Below are 17112 nucleotides of genomic sequence, written 5' to 3'. Positions count from 1 at the left end.
ACTCTCGACCCCGTCTCATCTTCTGTCCTGCAAAGGCAGAGACGAGAGAGGGTGCCGGGTGGGACCCAAGGTTTTCCAAGAGCTCTGGCCCCAAGATTTTCCTGAGCTCTCCGTTAGAGAGAACATCAACGTCGCTGTCACTGGCCACCTGTTCAGTCGTTCGCTCCGATCGCCCAGTTGTCTGCTGCGCATCTCTGAAGGGTCAGCTCTGACACCGGTCTCGGGATCCAGCGCAAGGAGAAGTCTGTATAAGAGAAAATGCAGCGATGAATGCCGAGATGCGGAGATGGGGTTGAAGGTGAGCAGGCCGGGACGGGAGCCAGGGTCCGGGTGAGGGCAGGGCAGAGAAGGCGGCAACTCACTGAGAAACTGAAGGGGAGCCGAGGGAGCCGGGGGGCAGGAGACGAAGACTGGAGTGGGAATGGAGGCGGAATTCCAGGACCAGACGCCCCGCGGCCTGGAGACGCCGGGAGCCTGAGCGTGAAGTGTCTGCTACGCCACCGTTCCCGCCACACTCCGTTGCAGGCGTTTCCAACGCACAGCTCTTTAAAAAACCAAGGGCAGCCGCGGCCCATCAAGGGGCGTATTTGCATATATGAATATGCAAATCTGGGGTCGCGTCTCATTGCAGTGCTACTTGGTGAGCTGAAGATAACCTGAAGCCCTCTTGCTGGGTCTGAGCTCAAATCCAAATGGAGGGTCCCAAGGAGACGATTTAGGGACCCTTCACAGCCTCCCTCACGCTCCTCGTCTCCACTCGACCATCTCGTTCAAGGCTTCAGGGAGACAGGGAGGGATAAAACACTCCTGAACCCCAGAGCTGGCAGCCTGGTAGCGAGCATGGGCCTGCAACACAGCGAGAGAAGTGTGGTAGTCAGGGCTGAGACTGAGGGGGTGAGCGCCGCGCCTCCTCGGTCGTTAAACTGTTCAAATACCTGCACATCAGTTGATAAATAGACCCCGTCACCACCCCACCCCCAGTCAACGAAGCCATCTCTTTTCTCCCCTGGCGCTTTCTGGACCTTCGCTCAGTCCAGCAACTGAAGAGTGATACCTGACAGCCCTTCAGTACCGAGGCCAGCTGCCTTCGGAAGGGGCAGTGCCCAGGCTCAACCAACTGTTGAATATTTTGAATGCCACCCCTGATGGCGATGGAAGCAGATGCCGTGTGGAGTAGGACCACAGAAGAAGGACCAGAGGTCCTGGATATGATTAAACTTTTTGAAACATCATGTCTGGGTTTATCTGGAGTAAGTTTAATAGAGCCGCTCTGACAACAAATAATAACCCGAGCAACTATTGTACACTGAGTGTTATGTCCCAAGCACTGGACTATTTTTCACACAGACTGAAGCTGCAAGAGGGCAGGAACCTTGCCTGTCTTGTTCACAGTTGTTCACCCAGTGCCTGGCATTGGACGTATCTCTCTCCTTTCAATTGGGGCTGGTGAGAAATCTGTCTAACTGCATCCGTGCTGGGATTTTGGAGAAGCCCTGGGCTGGGGGGCCAGCAAGAGGGGCTTCTGAGAAATGGAGAAGCCAAAGCCAGGAGTCCTCATGGGCCACCTGCTGGAGGGAAGGACAGGAGGAGGCCAGACCGTCTGCCTGGGCCCAAGGTCAAATGCAGCACACAGCCCGTGAGATGCCTCCGGCCCTGAAGGACTGGGTTGTCTTCCCGCGATCCCCAGCAGGTCCCCTGTCCTTCTCCGGGCCCTGCTCTTCTCCAATGAACTCCCAACAGGTCAGTGAAGCCATCCTTTCGCCGGCTTCCTAATTAGTTTGCAAAGGAACATGAACAGCACCGAGCAAAATAAACGTAATGCCTTTTGTGCAACAAAAGGATTTTTTAAAAAGAAGCAACCAGAACCCTCCAGCTAAAAGCTCTGCCACGCAGCTCCGGATCCACGTGAGAATTTCCAGTCCCCCCCCCCGCATGGCAGGGAAGGAAAAAAATTTATAGCCGTCTCTCTCCATGGGGCCATTCGAAGCTCAGTAAATGGACTTGTTCGGCTTAATTGGAATTCTCTTCTTGATTGTATTTTTGTAACCTATTAGGCTGTGCTGCCTCTTGATCTCAGAATTCAGCTGAAATTAAATTTTAAAGTGTAAGTGAGAGGTTGTCTTTTTTCCCCCCCGTTCTTGATTAAATAATGATTTGAGACAAAAACAATAAATAACAGTGCCGGCTTCCCCGGAGGGCTGAGCGAGACTCCCGGCGACGTGCCGGGAGCTGGGGTTTGTGGCGGGGGGATTTAATTACTTATTAGAAACACTCAAGTGGTAACGCCGAGTATATTAAGGAGCAAGGAGAGGAGGCAAGTTTCTGAGGGCAAAAGCGGGAAACGGATTCGCCGCGGCGGGTGGAGCAGTAAAGCGGGAGCACTTGTTTGCTCTCGCCCAGCCGCCAGGCCTTGGTGCAGTGCGGTTTGTCCTTTAAAAACAAAGTCTGGGCTTGGCAATCCTGACCTGAAAGTGAGAGCTGAGAAAGCCCCGGGGGCTGGATATGGCTAATGGCTCTGTCCCCTGGTTCCTTTCACGAACAGAGGCCGAGAGGGAAGGAAGTGTTGAGATGGGGAGGCTGGGACAGCCCTTAGAGCCCCGAGGGGCGAGGTGAACCACGCAGGACACACTGTGTCTCTTGCGTTTGGAGTGATCAGGGGAACAGCAGACACTTACAACAGGGGGCCACAGACTCTGATGTCTCAGGGGCCAGGCAGCTAATAGATACAAGCGACAGGGACCTTGTGGGGCTCGGGGCCTGGAGAGCTCACGCCCTGTCGCAAACGGACAGCTGCCACGACTCCAGTTGATGACAGCCAAGCAGGAGTGTGTCCCAATGTTGCAAGATCTTAGGTTTTTCAACACAAACCAAAACGGGGTTGTTAAGTGAGACACACACCCCCATTTTACAGTGCCGTCAGTTAATTCAGATTGGCTGTCGAACATACCAAAGGCATGTCTAAAACAGAGCCTAATTTTCCAGGGGCGGTTTGGGGGGGTGTCCGTTTGCATCCCTCCACCATCCCCACTTCAGGGCTCACGGCCACCTTCCAGCGTCCAGGTGATGTCCTCTGGTCATCAAAGACCACATTGCTTGGCCATGAGGCAGTCTGGACAAACTAGAGAACTGACAGCAGGGGGTGCAAGCTTCAGCCACCCACCTCCCCCCCCCAAGGTGGGGAACTGATGTGTCAATACCACACTCCCTCCCAGGTCAAGGCGGACCCTGGAGTCGGTCCTGCGCCAGCTCCAGTGTCCTCCAGCCGCCCGCTGGGGCAGCCGGGTTGATCACTTATCTCCGGGGTCCTTCTCTCCCCTGTCTCCCCTAGGGACATGCCCTCTGGGATAAACTACGAGCACTCAAATTCCTGTCTCAGTCCCTGGGAGAATCCAAAGTAGGATCAGTGCTATTTCACCTGGCGATCACGCAGATCTTACAGGGCTGAATGTTCATGCCGAGACCCAAAGGCGGGCCTTTGGGGGCCGTGAGAGGAAGGGCCGGGCCGAGGTGGAGGAAGGGGTCAGAGTGGACCAAAGACGAGAGCCCGGATGTGAGGGTTCCCGTCTTCAGTGGGGGCCCCCGGTACCCTGAGGACACTGTTACTGGGCAGCAGGGCGTCTTGGTGACTCCTAGCCAGGATCTGGGGCACCGTTTTGCAACCAGGCCGGGAATAAGGGACAGAGAGCGATTGCCCGCCTGGAAGAGGGGTCCCCAGTGCATGTAGGGGAGCTCTGCAGAGGTGAATTTGGAGGGGCCTGTTAAGCAAATGAGACAGGGGGAGCAGGGGGGAGCTGCCCCATTGCATCGGCGTTGAATGGGCCACTGTTTGCGTCTTACATGCTGGAGTGGGTGCCTGGCTAGGAAGGAGACCCTCAGAGATGGGAAGGCAGAGGCAAGAGACAGAGGCCTCTGTTGTCTGCTTGTCACAACGTCCGTGACTTGGTGTCCTGTGCATCCTCATGGCTGTCACCTCCCCCCCCACACACACACATTCTGTCTCTGGCTCCCTTCAATTGTATCTTTCCTCCTCTCTGTGTGGGGTGAGCAGGAAGCTCTGGAGAAGGTGGAGTCTGAGGCTAAGAGGCCATTAAACTGTCCAGACATCACTAACGAATTTATTAAAATGCCCCCGTCCCCTGGAAATATAGACAGAGCCCATCAAGACATGTACAGACAGAACCAAATAAATTTCAGCTGAAAGGAGCAGGAGTCAATGTCTGCAGGGCACCGTCTACTCCCTCCCCCATCCCACCCCCACCCCCTCCCCAAGGCTATGCTCCAATCTAGGCAGGTCAAATAGAGCGAGAAGAATTATATGTTCGGTACCCGCCAGGGGTGTTATATGAGCTGGTGGGCCCTGTACCTTGGAGTTAACACCCCCATCCTGCATTCACCAGGCCACTTGTGACGACTGGCCTGGGGATGCCTCAGCCCAGAGAAAGGTATATTTTTTTCCTAAGTTGTCTGGCCAGAGGGGAGGCGCCTTCTTATAACTTCTGGCCCAGGAGGATTGCCTGTTTATACCCAGACACTGTGTGGGGCCAGCAGCCCTGTTGTGGGCAAAAGGCCAGACCCAGTGCATCTTTTAGCTTGACCTTCAAGATAGCAGAGGATGGGAAAGGAAGGAAGGGGACCCCTGGGGGCTCTCTCAGGGGGTCCCAAGTCTGAGGGCGGCCAGAAGGATGAGCAGGGAGAACTCCTTCTCTCTGGACCTAAAACTTGATTCTAGAGGTTCTGTCTAGCTCACACACCCAGCCCTGAGCCAGTGTCCAGACCCCAACCTTCAACCAATGGCCCACCTACTTTCCTAGAACTGTCTGGAATATGATGGAAGCCAGTTCCTCTTTAAAACTCCATCAGATTCCCAAAGCTGGCAGCCACCCAGTTGGACCCCACGAGGGCCTGATCGCCAAACCATTTCTGCCAGTGAATTCAGTCAGGACGGGCCCAGGCATCCAAGCTTAGGCTTCCAAAGGCCTATGGAGCAGCTTTGTTCATTTGGCAAGATTTACTGAGTACCTACTCTGTGACAAGCACTGGTGGGTACTTGGGTATAACACTGAACCAGTCGTGTATGGCCTCTGCCTTCAACAAGCTCCCACCCAGGTAGAGAGACAGGCAATAAAACAAGCATTTACCTGGCTGAGTAACAGTGCCGTGGCACACAGAAGCCACTCATTGTTGAATGAGTGAATGAATGAAAGACTGAATGAATGAAGTAGAGAGTTTTGTGCTATCCTGACCTTGGGATCAGAGAAGGCGTTCTAGAGGAGATGTTATGTAAACTGGAGAATGAATAAATTTAGCCATAAGAAGTGAGAAAGAGGGGAAGAGTGTTCTAGGCAGAGGAAATGGCACATGCAAATGGCCTGGGGTTGAGGAGTGGTGGCAGAACCAAGAAAACTCTAACCGATCAGCTTAAGGGTGTGGGGGCCAGGGTGGGGGTGTGCAGAAGAGATGAGGCTTGTTAAGTACACAGGGTGGGGTTGTAAAGGACATTGTCATCCATGCTAAAGAGATGCATCCCCAGAAATGGGACTTTTAAACAAGCAGGAGAGGTTGGTATTTTCAGGCACCTGGGGCAACCCAATGAGAACACTTCAGTAGTACCTGTGTCTCTATTTTCTGGTGGTAATGGAAAAGCACAATGCCATGTAGAATTCTCAGCTCTCAACACACCAGTTACATGTGGACCGTGGTTGTGATCAGGTAGGGACACTCTGAAAGTGTCCCTGTGAGCTCAGGGGGTAGGGGAGAAAATGTCACTTTCTATATGCAACAGCCCTAAGGGGCCTCAGGCTTGTGAAATCTTTGTCCGCGGGAACCCACGATGCACAAGAGCAAATAATTTGAAATGAGTAGCCAAGGCAGGGAACAAGTACCTGGGGAGAAAAAGGCCCGGCCTGGATGCCCCTGGGCAGCGAGCCGTGAGATAAGGCAAACCATTGTCCTCACGGCCCCTTCCCTTGAGCCGGTTCCCTCCAAGGAGGGCTTGCCTGGTTCCCTTGCAATATCCTGGCCACCAGACATTCACCGTCTCTAAGGCAAAGATTCTCTGAGCCCATCCCTGGACCACACCCCAGCCGGAGAGCTCCGGTCCCAGGGTCAAGCTGCCTGGCGCTAGAGAACTCCCCCCGAACAACCTTATTTTGAGGTCCCTTCTCCCAGGGCAAAGCCAGCCAGGACCCCAAGCAGGTAAAGCAGCAGCTGTGCTGGGCAGAACTTGGGAAAGCTGGACCATCCCCTTGTCTGTGCACAAAGCCTCCTGGGAGACTCCTCCTGGGAGTCCACAGGGATGTCCTTCCTGCTCGTCCAGGAGCTGACATCCTGAGCTGTCAGTTATCTGTTATTCCAGCTCTGGTGTTTCTGTGTCTCACTCTCATGACCCACTGCTGAGAAGGCAGAACTGTCGGTTCAGAAAGTCAAAAGTCCCCCTCCTTTCGGCCCACAGTGCGTGAGATAAAGCGGGGAGCAGACAGGCTCTCGATGGTGAGACCTACCCTGATATCTGAGGGGCTCGGGGCAGGCGTCTAAAGGAAGCCCACATACTGTACATCCAAATGTCTATAAATCAAGCCAGCAGACTGCAGTGAACCATGTGCTCCTATCTTGGCAAGCAGACCTTCAAAATCATCTGAGAAGTTGGATTTAAGTTTAGAATCTCAGACCCTTCAGAATGCCAGGCAGTGTGGGGGAAACCTGCCCTGGGGGCCCGGCCCTGCCCTCTGTCGTCCCGCCTTTTACACCAGCCAACACCGCGATGGGCCTCCCGCCCGTGCATGCAGACACCTCAGTCTGAACACCCAAAGTCTGTCCAGAGGGCCACCCTTGGAGCTAGGGGTGTGCACACTTGATGCGTGGTCTCGCCCCAGGGGAATAGATAGGTCCAGGGATGAGCCTGCAGAGACCCTGGAGGGGCTCATTTGAACTGAATCCTGGGGTGTCAGGTGCCCGGAGAGTAGTCCCAGGGAGGTGGTTTCCAGGTAGCGCCTCTTGATCCCATGGGGTAGTTATCGCTGGAGGATGCCCACAGCTAGATAAGCACGGTACTGCTGGCAGGGGCCCGAGCCGAACCCAGTGTCACCCCAGCCGTGAGACTCGTCCGAGCATTTAGAGAAAAACCACCCCCTGTGCTTCTAAACAGGCCGCAGCCTTCCCAAGGGCCAGCTCTGCCTCACCTCCTTCCCTCCTCCACCTGTCCTAGGTCAGCTCGAAGCAGGATTCTGGGAAGCCCTCCTCACTCCCGGTCACCCCAAAGCCCAAGCTCCCAGCCCCCTCCCAGAGCCCTTTGTTGAGAGCTCGCCCTCCCCTCCCCTCCCCTCCCCTCCCCTCCCCGTGTCACCTTGATCTCCACACCCAGGCAGACAAAACCTCTCCCCACCCCACCCCCCCATTGGCATTTCCAGCAAGGGTTTCTCCATCCAACTCGGGCCTTAAGGGACTGACACCAGGTTAGCGGTGATGGCACGAGATCCCCTTAGGAGGAGACCAAACAGCAGCGACCCCCCCAGCCCCACCCGCCCAGAACTCGGAGGAGCCGCGGCTGGAAGTTCAGGGCCGAGCGCGAGGGTGTGCAGAGAGGTGTGTGTTTTTTCTTGTCATTTGCGTCTCTAACGATGGACTCACGTTGCCCGCTCTTCCCTTTCTCTTACACCTTACCCACCCACTAAAGGAGGAGTTCTTGCTTGGTAAGTGGATCAAATCCGCAGGACACCAGGGGATTTATTAGCAGCCACTCCAGAGCCTTAGGCACCTTCTCCGGGGGAAAGGAAGCGCACAGATGTCCGTAGAGAGCTTTTTGTTTGTTTGTTTGCAGTCAGACTATTTGATGCCCATTTTTTTTTGTGTGTGCCCACCCCCTCTTTTCCCCCCTTTAATTGAAAACGACTAAAATGTCATTTTGTGACCTTGACTTTATATATATATATTTTTTTTATTAAAAAAAGCTCATCCTTATTTCATTCCTTTTCCCCATGTGATACTTGTTTTAGGGCTCTACTCAAGCAACTTTTTATTTATTTATTTTTTAAAATAGTCCAATTCATTGAGAATTTGGTTGAACTTAAAATTTTTGGCTTTATCTCTTTTTTTTTTTTTAAGTTCCAAGATATGTGTTTGTTTGGTTTTTTTCAGGCCCATAGCCCCATTTCTTTTTCTTCTCCCCCTTCCTTTATTTTTATTATTGTTTTAGGTTAAGGGTGTTTATGCCCCACCCCACCCCCCCTTCTATTAAGTTGCCTCTTTGGTTTGAGTTAATTCATTAGAAATTGAATTTTGTATAATTTCTTTTTTTCTTTTGTTTATCTGGATCGCATGCCTTTTCTCTGCATGATTCCTAAATCTTCCAGTTATCTTAGCGGGGGTTTAAAAAAAAAAAAAAAAAAAGAAAAGAAAAGAAAAGAAAATCTCCTTTCTGTGGTATTCTTTCAGGAGTTTGTGCTTTTGTTTTTGGCGTCTCTCCTTTCCTCCCCTCTCTCTCTCTTTCCTTTGGTTACAGTGCATCATGACGGTAAACATTTCTAGGTTATTTAGACGCAGTCCCAGGCCCACGCTCAGCAGCATCCAACGGGTGTTTTTCTTTCAGATCCCTGGGGCGGGGTCTGCCGCCGACCTCTTTACCAAAACAGCCAGCCCGCGAGCCACCTCCCGAGGACGCTCCCAGGAGTACGACTCAGGCAACGACACCTCCTCGCCGCCCTCCACGCAGCTCGGCTCCAGCAGGTCTGGGGGGCAGAAGGAGAGCCCCGGTGGGGAACTCAGCAAGAGCCGGGACCTCCACAGCGGCAACACCTCTGATTCAGGGAACTCCTTCACCACCTCCTCACCCCAGAACAAGGGGACGGCTTTGGAGAATCTCTCCCCCACCAGCAGGGCCAGAGAGTCAAGGTCAGTGGGCCTGGCCTGGAGGAAGGGGTCCCACCTTAGCTTCTCCATCTCAGTCTCCCACCCACTGGGCTCCGACCCAGGAGTCTTTTTATTTGCAAGAGGGGAAAAAATCAACTCGAACTGGCATAATTTTTGAAAATTCCAAGGATATTCAGCTTCAGGTACGGCTGGATCCAGGGGCTCAAAAATACATCCTTGAGAATCTGTCTTTCCATTACATCTCCCAGCTCTGCTTCCCTCTCTCTCGGCTTCATTCTCAAGCAGACCCTCCCAAAGCGCTGACAAATATGCCATCCAGCTAACATTCCATCAGTTCAGCCAGCCAATGGGAGGAAAATGCTTCTTTCACTCAAATTTCAACAAAACATCAGGGTGGGTGTTCATTGGTTCTGCTTGGCCAGCTTGGGTCATTTGCCCTCCCCAGACCCATCACTCTGGCCCAGGGGATGCTGAGTTCTTATCAGACAGAGGTCTGCTTTTGTTCACAGTGGCCAAAGTCTAGGTGGTGAAGCCGTCTTTAAGGACAGAGCACTCTTTGTCCCCAACACATAGCCACTTCAGTCCTGGACACTCCGCCTGGCATCCACACATAGATCTGGCCTCTGGTTTGCCTGCCTCAGGACATCCCTGACCTCAGTTCACGCCCAAGCTTGGCTGGGCCTGCGCAAATGTCAGTGTCTCTGAGAACAAGCAGTGACATTCCCAGATGGGGGTGGGGGTGAGGACACGTGTCTACTGATATGCCGCTCTTATGCAAGAAAAACCAAGAATAGCGATAATAACAATAGCAGCAATAATAATAATAATAATAATGGCTACTAATATGTATGGAGCCCTTAACTCTGTGCGAGGCTCTATGCCAAGTGCTTTCCATGAATCGTCTTCCTTCACTTTTTAGCTGATGGGGAAACTGAGGCCCAGAGTAGTTAAGAAGCATGGTTAATGAGGGCCAACACCCGGATCCAAACACAGATCTGTCCCCAGAACTGGAGCTAAAGCCCGAGCAGCGTCTAGCAGTTACCTGCTTAATCTGATCGACGTGGACAGCCAGACTAAGTGATGTAGCCCCCGCCTTTCACTTTAAAATAGAAATGATCGTTAAATCCACATCTATTCATGTCATGTCTGCCCTGAGCAGAGGGCCGAGTGCGCCGAGCACCAGCTCTAAATCAGGGGAACCATCAGTGAAGGGAGGGGCCTGGCGAGGGCGCAGGGGCACGGGCTTCGGAGCCGGACAGATCCAGGCTTGGGAGTCTGGGTGGCCTCGAGCCCTCTCTGTGAACAAGGTAACGGTGGTGCCGGCTTCAGGAGGCTGTTGGACTAAATAAGATGATGCTTGTGAAGGGCCCAGGACACGAAGAATCTCCAAGTGTTTGCTCGACAGCTATTTGTTGATGGTCCAGGACAGAGGTATCAGGACACTGTTGGGGGCTGAGGGAACACATTGGAGGTCACCCAACAGACTTAGGAGGGTGTCAGGGGAGGCTTCCCGGAAAAGGCGAGGTCAAACTAAAGCCTGGACCACGAGTAGGAGTTTTCAGGTGAAGAGCGGAGGGAAGCGGGTTCCAGGCAATGGGAATGTTCTGAGGCCTGGACAGAGGGAGGGGACAGGGACATTCCAGGAGGAACACACAGTCTACTAGGACCAGAGTCAAGAGAGGAACGTGCCAAGAGCTGAGCCTGGAGGGATGAGCAGAGGCCAGGTCCCCAACCTCGAAACCATACTAACGTGATTTGAACTTGACCCCTTGGCCCAATACAAATGCACATCCTGTCTGAGAGCCCAGCAGGAGCCCGACATGGCTCTGTGAAGGGCGAGAATACAAGACAGGACGCTGTCCTTTGGGTGATTTTGAACAAGCCTCTATCCTCTGGGGTCTCAATTCTCCCAAGTTCAAAATGGCTACACTACAGTTTCCCAAACTTAACCCAACTACACGTCACCTTCTTGATTTTTACCCTGCCTGTGCACTACTCACTGTTTATATAAGGACACTTACAGTACTATCTTAAATAGGAAATTAGCATCACTTGTCCAAAATAGAAGGCACCCGTAAAAACACATATGATTAAATGGTGTGTTTATTTCTAGTTAGTTATGTGGCCTGCCCAAGGCTCTGAGCCCCAGGCCTGCTCTCCTCTCTTTGGGAGACTGCAAAGACCTGAGAGGTGGTATAAACTCCCAGCAGCACCCAACCAGGCCTTTCCCATTAGTGTAATCAAAGGACCGGGAGAGACTCGAAAGAGAGTAGATCTCCCAGGAGGTGATGTGATGTTATTTAACATTGTGCCCTTGCCCAACGGCCCAAAATTCTCTGAATTACCCCTACCCCCCACCCCGGGATGTGTCCCATTCTGTCTCTACTCCTCCAACATCAGTGGCTTGGGGTCACTTCCCAGAGGTGGGATGGAAAAAGGTGGAAAGGGGGTTCAGAGAGCACCACAGTGTAGGCAAAGGCAGAGAGGTGAGAATCAGCCGGAGCTGCCCCAGGCTGGCCAGCACTAACACAGGTTCTGCTGTCCCCCCCGCAGAGCACTTCAGTCGCCATGCCTGGAATGCGCCCAGGTGAAGAAGTCAGGTTCGGTCCCACCCACAGCCCGCAGCTCCCCCGTGAGAGGGTGCTCCCGCAGCTCCTCCTACGACAGCACCCGTACCTCCAGCCACTCCTCCCGATCCCCGAACCCCAGGCCCTCCCCCAGGTACTCCCGGAGCCGCTCCACCTCCTCTGGGAAAAGGTGAGTGCAGCGTTGGCCTTGGCTCTGAGCATTTCCTCCTTAGCCAGCTGATAAGGCAGCCAGAGGTGTCCTTGGACCCGTGGGAGAGGGGAATGCCTGTTCACCCAAAACCAGCTGGCAGCCTTGGGCCTCCATTCATCTCCCTGGGCCTCAGTTTCCTCCTCTGCAAAATGAAAACAGTAGCAATATTTACCCCGAGGGATTGTTCTGAGAACTACAAGGCACTTAGAGCAAAGCTTGGAACGTAATAAATATTAGTTATTATTGTTACTGGCATGAGGATGAGCTCATGTGTGTCAATTAGCTTCTGCTGCATAAAAAAATTACCCCGAAGCTTAGCATCCTTCAACAAGTATTTATTTAATTTTTGATTGTATGGACCAGCAATTTGGGCTGGGCTCAACTACGTGGTCCTTCTCATCTCTCTTGGGCTCATGTACGTGTCTTCCTATCAGCTGGTGGATCCGCTGGCGGCTGGTTGGTTTGCTCCAGGTGGTCTCTCAACCTCCAGCAGCCTTGTCTGGGATTCTTTCCGTGGTGATGGCCAGGTTCCAAGAGTGAGAGCAGCAGTGTGCTGGGCCTCTTGAGGCCTAGGCTTGAAATGGACGTGACACTCCCTCTGCCATTCTGTTAACCTTGGCAAGTCACAAAGACCAATCCAGTTGCAAGGGGTGTGGATACAGGAAGAAGGATTGTCCGTGTTCTAGCATTGTACCAGTTACAATAGTGATGGGTAACTTCTTGATTTTCTCATGTCAAATAATAATGCACAGACACAAGACCCCATTTCAGTGATGAGAAAACAGAGGCCCAGAGAAGAGAAATCGCGCAGCTAATAAGTGGCCATGATAGTGAGAACTCAGTAAGAGGAAGTTGCCCATATTATTATTACCCGCCTGGAAGGGAGGGCACTGCAGTCTCCAAGGGCCTGCTTCCTCTGCCTGGCCTCCAGAAAGAAGCCTGGAGCCCAGCTACACATGCAGGGCAACCCCGGCGGAGCGCAGCAGGCTTCTCCTCCCCTCCAGGTCCTACTCGCGCTCTCCCAGCTACTCCTCCAAGTCCGGCAAGAGGAGCCCGCCCAGCAGATGCTCCCGAGCCCGCCGCAGCCCCAGCTACTCGCGCTACAGCCCGGGCAGGTACCGGCCCCGCCCCCTCGGAGGAGGCCCCGCCCCTCGGAGGAGGCCCCGCCCCCCAGACTCACCTCTGCGGCTGGTCCCTAAGCCCCTTGCGTCCTAATGTACCCCACCCAAACGCTTCCACGGCCACACCCCAGAATTCACATCCCCACGTTTCCCACACCCCATACCACCCCTCATCCCTATACTGAGCCCCCAATTCTTACGCACCCGTGCAGCACCCGCACCCCTGTATCGCCCACCCTCCAAGGCTGACGCCCTGCTCACGCCCGGCCCCACCCCACAGCCCTGCAGACCCCGTCGCCTGCCCCAGTGGATGAGCGCCCCTCCCCCCCCCCGCACTGTAAGCCGGGCCAGCCCCAGCTCCCCAGTAATCCGCCCGCACCCCTTCAGGGAGCGGGACCCCAAGTACAGTGAGAAGGACTCGCAGCAGCGGGAGCGCGAGCGGGCGCGTCGGAGGCGAAGGTCCTACTCGCCCATGAGGAAGCGCCGGAGAGACTCGCCGAGCCACCTGGAGGCGCGGAGAATAACCAGGTGAGGCGCCCGCAGGGCCGCCGCACCCCGCCGCGTCCCCGGCCGTCCCGGCCCCAGGCTCTCCCCGCGCCCCCCTGCGGCTGGATTACGGAAGTGCGGGAGCTCAGGGGCCACCCCGCCCCCAAACTCCCAGCCACCGAAATTACGTTTCCATTCAAAACCTAGGGGCCAAGTCAGCACCCCCGCCCGCCCTGCGGCTCCTGGCGGGGGCGGAGCCTGGGAAGGGAGGGGCGGGGCCTGGGAAGGGAGGGGCGGGGCTAAGAAGGGGTGGGGCCTAGGGCGTGGCCAGAGTTTGGAACTGGGACCCCCTGGAGGCGAGGCTGGGGAGGAGAGTAAGGTCGGGCCAGGGAATGGGGGCCAGAGCAGTGGGGCCGGGCCTGCGAATGGGTTTGGGCTTTGGAGACGGGCCTCCGCCCCGGAACCTAGGCGTAGGCAGGGTTACCTGTGGCAGGTAAGGCCCGAAGAGAAAGCCCTGGGAGGGAAGCCCGAGGCCTGAGTGCGCGCCGTGTCCCAGGCCGCGAAGCCGGGAGATTGGCCGGGCGCTGCCGTGAAACTGGCCCCTGAGCGCGCGCTTGGGCTCTTCCTGGGACTCTGCCGAGGCCGCAGGGCAGGGGGCAGGGTCCTGCTGCCCGGGGCCTCCTCCCTGGAGGCGGCCTGGGGGAGGAAACCGAATTCGAACTCGTGCCCCAAACAGTAAGATGGGGTCACGGCGTCGCCCTCTCCCTGGCGCTCAGGAAGGGCCGCCTGCACCCACTGCCCTGACCGAAGGTGCCCTTGGGGCCCACTTAGAGGCGGGCTGACAGAGAGGTGGCCTTTCCAGACTCGGGCTTCCTCCGCCCCAGCCCCGAATGGTCCGTCCTGAGGACCTCGGGGCCCAGTGTTCCCCAGTCTCCAGTCGCCCACCGCTTTTGCCTCGCCTGCTTTTTCAGCGTTCTAGTGTTTACTTAGTTTCCTTTAAATAGATTTGCCCCTTGTTAGAGGCGCATACGTTTATTTCAGAAGGAGGCTTGGGACACGGCAGTAAATGGAAAAATCAGCCTCCCCCGCCACGAGTAGAAGGTTCTAAAAAATAAAAATAACAAAACTCGGATTTAAGCAGAATGTGGATTCCGCGGCCAGCTGGCGGCTCTGAGCCCCGGGCCCGCTGCGTGAAAAAAAGAAAAAGGAAATTATCACTTTTCCGAGACTTGTCAGCACTAGGTTTGTCTCCTTGACTCTCGGGGAAGCCGCTTCTCCTAAGGGCCCGGGGAGTGGAAGGACCCCGCCTCCTCTCCCTGGGACCCGGCCGGGCCCCCGGGGCGGAGGCTGGGAGGAGCCGGGCCCTCACGCCGCCCCCCGTCTCCGCAGCGCCCGCAAACGCCCCATCCCCTACTACCGGCCCAGCCCCTCCTCGCCCAGCGGGCTCAGCAGCGCCTCCTCCTGGTGCAGCAGCAGCAGCAGCCGCTCGCCCAGCCGCAGCTACTCCCGCAGCCGGAGTCGCAGCCGCAGCCGCAGCCGGAGCCGCAGCCGCAGCCGCAGCCGGAGCAGGACCCGCACGAGCAGCAGCTCCAGCTCCCGCAGCCCCAGCCTGGGCTCCCGGAGCCGGAGCCGGAGCCGCAGCCGGAGTCGGAGTCGGAGCCGGAGCCGAAGCTACAGCTCGGCCGACAGTTACTCCAGCACCAGGCGCTAAGCAGCGCCCCCCGCGGAGCCAGCTGCCTGCGGGGGGCGGGCGCGGTCCCGGGGCCAGCCCGCCCCGCCCCCTGCCCACCCTGCCTTCTCCTTGGTGACAGACATTGGGGGCTCTCCTGGGGAGAGCCAAAAGGGGGCATGGGGGCCTCGGCTCCTATGTTAATGAGCTGCTGGGAGCCTCCACCAGCACCACCCTGGGGCTCAACTCAGGCCTGGGCCTATGGAGAGAACCACCCTCTGTTGGCACAAAAACCTTCAAGTGTTTTTTAAGAAGCAATGGGGCCTGGCCAGGAAAACGCAGAGATGGTTCCCGGGACGCCTCGGGAAGGCCAGGGCTAACTCATCGCACCTGCCCCCTGCGCACTCAGCCTCCTGGCTGCACCTGCGGACCCGCGTGGGGGTGGGGGGTAGGGGAGAGGAGGCCAAGGACAGTTCAGCTCCAGGAGGGGGCTCAGGCCTTTCACCTCCAAACAGGCCACAGCAAAGGCTAGAAGGCTTTTGAGTCCTACAAGAGGGGACGTATATGAGCAGGGGACAAGGACATTTCCGTTGGCAGTAGGGTCCTCTGACCATGAACGTAGAAACACAGAGGAAGAGGGTCAGTCCGCTGCTCCCCGGACCCCAACATGGTCAGGAAAAGGAGCCCAGTAGGTTCTAGCAATGGAGAGGCCACCACGTGGCTTACCCGAAATGCCTCTTGGCTGTTCACAGGGACCCTGCAACCTCACTGAGAAAGGACACCGTGGACAGTCGGGACAGCATGGTCCACAGCCCCACTTCCCAAATCTGTCTCAGCCCCGCTAGCTGGCACCAACTTAATTCCACGGGACCATCTGCTGAACATTCCCCGGTGCCATGGCCAGCTGCCAGTCCCCAGCGCCAGCCCGTCTGGCCTTACCCTCTGGTTGGCGCCTGCCTGCCCCCTCCCCACCACCCAGGCTGCCACACCCTGGATCCTACCCAGTGCGGCTGAGCACCTACCCTCAGCCTAAGTCACCCCCTTTGCCTCTCAGGAATTTTGCCAGGATGGGGCATAGCCGCTCAGGTTTGGGGGAAAGGACTCAAATCCAGAGAGTCTGGGGGTGTCGGATGCCCCATGGCTTGGGCTCCCACTGGCTTCTGAAGTTCCTTGTCAGCTCGGGGAAGCCCCACCTCATTGCTGCCCTCAGCCCACCTCCCCCTGCCCAGGGCTGGGCCGTGGGGGTAAGTTGATCTCTAACACAAACACCAGCAGCTGCTCCATCCACAGAAGGCACTGAGAACAGGGGTGTGAGAGAGACGATCCTTAAAATAACTCCTGGGCATCCCCCTCACCAGCTGACTGGCTTTCTGGAGCCTCGTGGGTGAGTTTCAAGTTTGTGGTGGCAACAGCAGTGGGACAGGACATGGAGAGAGTGAGAGGGGACAGGTCCCAGCTCTGGATACTGGGGCTTTGGGGAAGCAGGGATCAAACATTCTTTATCCCTCACACCGCAGGGAAAACATTTGGGGGGGAAAAATCATTTTTTCTGGAAGCAGCGACCCTCCCCTCCCTAATCGTTCCCATCACATCTGCCTGTGGGGCCAGAAACTGCCCTGGAACCACCCCCAAAAGTCCTTCCTCCACCAGGAGAGCGGAGCGAGGTTGTCCAGGACCTGGCCTCCCCATGACGCCCTCTGGCCCAGACCTGGACCCCGCCCGCCAAGACACGGATGCCAATGCTGTCACCACGGAAGGCTGGATGGCAGGTGCCTGGGACAGGGGCAGGTGCCCCGGGGAGGGCTTGTACAGCAAATGTAAATAACCCTCTTCCCGGCCAGGTGCCCCGGCTGGACTCTTCTCCCTCCGTGGAGACTAAGGCTTCCCGGAGCCACGGAACCTCCTTAGGACAGAAGCGAGAGGCCCAGGAGCCTCCGGTTCAGACTGCCTTCATTCAGGCGGCCCTAGGGCACCATTCTGCCTGCGGCTGCTAGCAAACTGCTTATTTATTTTACGTATTTATGTTTATTTATTTATTTATGTGATGAGATCTCTCTCTGGGTCACCATTAGCAGTATTCAGCTATTTATTTATTTATATGGAGAGGCTGTGTGTGTGCTTGTGTGTGTTTGTATGTGTGTTTGGGGAAGACGGAGGGAGGGTCTTCTAGGTTATTTCTGTGCATCTCCCTTT

General features: G+C 55.8%; 1 protein-coding gene across 1 annotated transcript in view; it reads left to right on the top strand.

Moving 5' to 3' along the window:
• Window positions 1-14961, top strand: part of SRRM4 (serine/arginine repetitive matrix 4) — a 97465-nt gene extending 82504 nt beyond the window's left edge. The window contains exons 9-13 of the mRNA XM_087828403.1: window positions 8585-8886; window positions 11419-11622; window positions 12648-12758; window positions 13152-13292; window positions 14640-14961. Coding sequence (XP_087684529.1) covers window positions 8585-8886; window positions 11419-11622; window positions 12648-12758; window positions 13152-13292; window positions 14640-14961 — 1080 coding nt within the window. The remainder of the gene's footprint in view (window positions 1-8584; window positions 8887-11418; window positions 11623-12647; window positions 12759-13151; window positions 13293-14639) is intronic.
• Window positions 14962-17112: the final 2151 nt, after the last annotated feature.

The sequence above is a fragment of the Miniopterus natalensis genome, chromosome 20, assembly GCF_054644295.1.
Source record: "Miniopterus natalensis isolate mMinNat1 chromosome 20, mMinNat1.hap1, whole genome shotgun sequence".
Taxonomy (NCBI): Eukaryota; Metazoa; Chordata; class Mammalia; order Chiroptera; family Miniopteridae; genus Miniopterus; species Miniopterus natalensis.
The sequence above is the reverse complement of the archived record's forward strand: the minus strand, read 5'-3'. Positions and strand labels throughout refer to the sequence as shown.